Source organism: Zalophus californianus, chromosome 16, assembly GCF_009762305.2.
Source record: "Zalophus californianus isolate mZalCal1 chromosome 16, mZalCal1.pri.v2, whole genome shotgun sequence".
NCBI lineage: Eukaryota > Metazoa > Chordata > Mammalia > Carnivora > Otariidae > Zalophus > Zalophus californianus.
This window is the reverse complement of record NC_045610.1, coordinates 13863472-13865270: the sequence shown is the minus strand read 5'-3', so window position 1 is coordinate 13865270 and position 1799 is coordinate 13863472. Positions and strand designations below refer to the sequence as shown.

At 46.2% G+C, this 1799-nt stretch overlaps 1 protein-coding gene across 1 annotated transcript; it reads right to left on the bottom strand.

Annotated features, from left to right (window-relative positions):
• Positions 1-210: 210 nt before the first annotated feature.
• Positions 211-1159, bottom strand: LOC113939115 (olfactory receptor-like protein DTMT). Its single transcript, XM_027624688.1, is given in 2 exon segments — positions 211-439; positions 441-1159. Coding segments are annotated over 2 exon segments (948 nt in total).
• Positions 1160-1799: the final 640 nt, after the last annotated feature.

Here is a 1799-nt window from a genome sequence, read left to right as displayed (position 1 = left end):
TACTAAGTGTCCACTACATGTGAGTCTTGTGCTACATCACCCCCAGAAACTGTGGTAAACCCAAGAGGTATGATGGACCCACCACTAGTGACATATGGGAAAAACCCCAGAAGTGCTATCAGGGCTGCATTAGCTTGGGTACTACCAGACTTTACAGAATACTACTCATTGTCAATATTACATCTACTGTTTGAAAACATACTTTAATCTTTAGAGTCCCTGTCCCAAAGAAAGCTGAATTGTCCACTTTGAAAAGATTCTTCCCAAGGCTCCCTTTATGTCCTGATTCCTCAGGCTGTAACAAAAGGGATTCAGCATGGGGGTAATCACAGTGTACATCACAGCCATGACTGTCTCCTTAACAGTAGAATTATTAGTTGATGGGCACAAGTAAAGGCCAATGATTGTCCCATAGAAGAGGGACACCATAGAGAGGTGGGGTGGAGAAGGCCTTGCAGATGCCCCTGGCAGAAGGGACCTTGAGGATGGAGGACACAATTCGTGCATAGGATGAAGAGATTAACAGGAATGGAACAATAATGATGAGCCCTCCCAAAATAAAGATCACCATTTCATTTATCTGAATGTCAGAGCAGGCCAACTTTAGCAGAGCTGACATGTCACAGAAAAAGTGAGGGATCACATTATCAGCACAGAAAGACAGCCGAGCCATGAGCAAGGTGTGCAATAAAGAGATAAAAGTGGTCAGGATCCAGAACAACACCACCAGGGAGAGACAGAGCTTGGGGCTCATGATGGTGGTGTAGTGCAGAGGGAAGCAGATGACCACATAGCGGTCATAGGCCATGGCCACCAGGAGGAAGCTCTCCAGGTCTGCAAAAAACAGGAAGAAGTACATCTGGGTCAGGCAGCCAGCATAGGGGATGGATGGGACTTGGCTCTGCATGTTCTGCAGCAATTTGGGCATTGTGACAGAGGAGAAGCACAGGTCAGAGAAGGATAAATTGCTGAGAAACAAATACATGGGCGTGTGGAGGTGGGAGTCCAGGCGAATGAGGACAATGATGAGAAGGTTCCTCAGGACAGTGGTAACATACATGGCCAGGAACAGGGCATAGAACAGGTCTCGCCGATCTGGATCAATGGGCAGGCCCAGGAGGATGAATTCTGAGATGACAGTTTGGTTTCCCATTTTCATGTTGTTTTTGTTCTACCTTTTTACAATTAAGAATAATCTGTATGAAAGTGTGAATATATATGTATGTGTATATATATATATACTCCTGAGCTGCCTCTCCACCAGCTTTATCTGGAGCAAGGAGTGTGCAAAACCAAGTGGGGCTCTACCACCACATACCCATCAGCAGCTGCATCCTTCTCACTGCACTGCACCCAGCACTCCTACTCCAAAGAAAAGCCCATCTATTTGCCCATCCATCTTCCACACCCCATCAACCACCCACCTCAGTGGTGTGGGGAAGGAGATGATGAGCCAAAACTGATCTGAGCCCATGTTCTGCACCTACCATACCTGGGGGCTGTTGAGAACCATGGGGGGGATCCCCAAACTGCAGAATGACACAAAGGTCTGAGTTGCTGCAGATTAGAAGGCAGTAGATGTTCTCTCATCATCGGCAGGCACTAGAACCCAGCCCCTAGAACTCCAGATCCAGTTCCTAACACTGGAACTACCAGAAAAATGGCCCTTCCACTTTAATTTCTTTGTTACCTAGATTAATACTACCCAACCCACATGAAAATCATGTCTGTTCTCCCTTTTAAGACTTAAAGAAAACAAAAAAAAGATTTGATTGACCCAGGGGACATTAGTCAGAGAA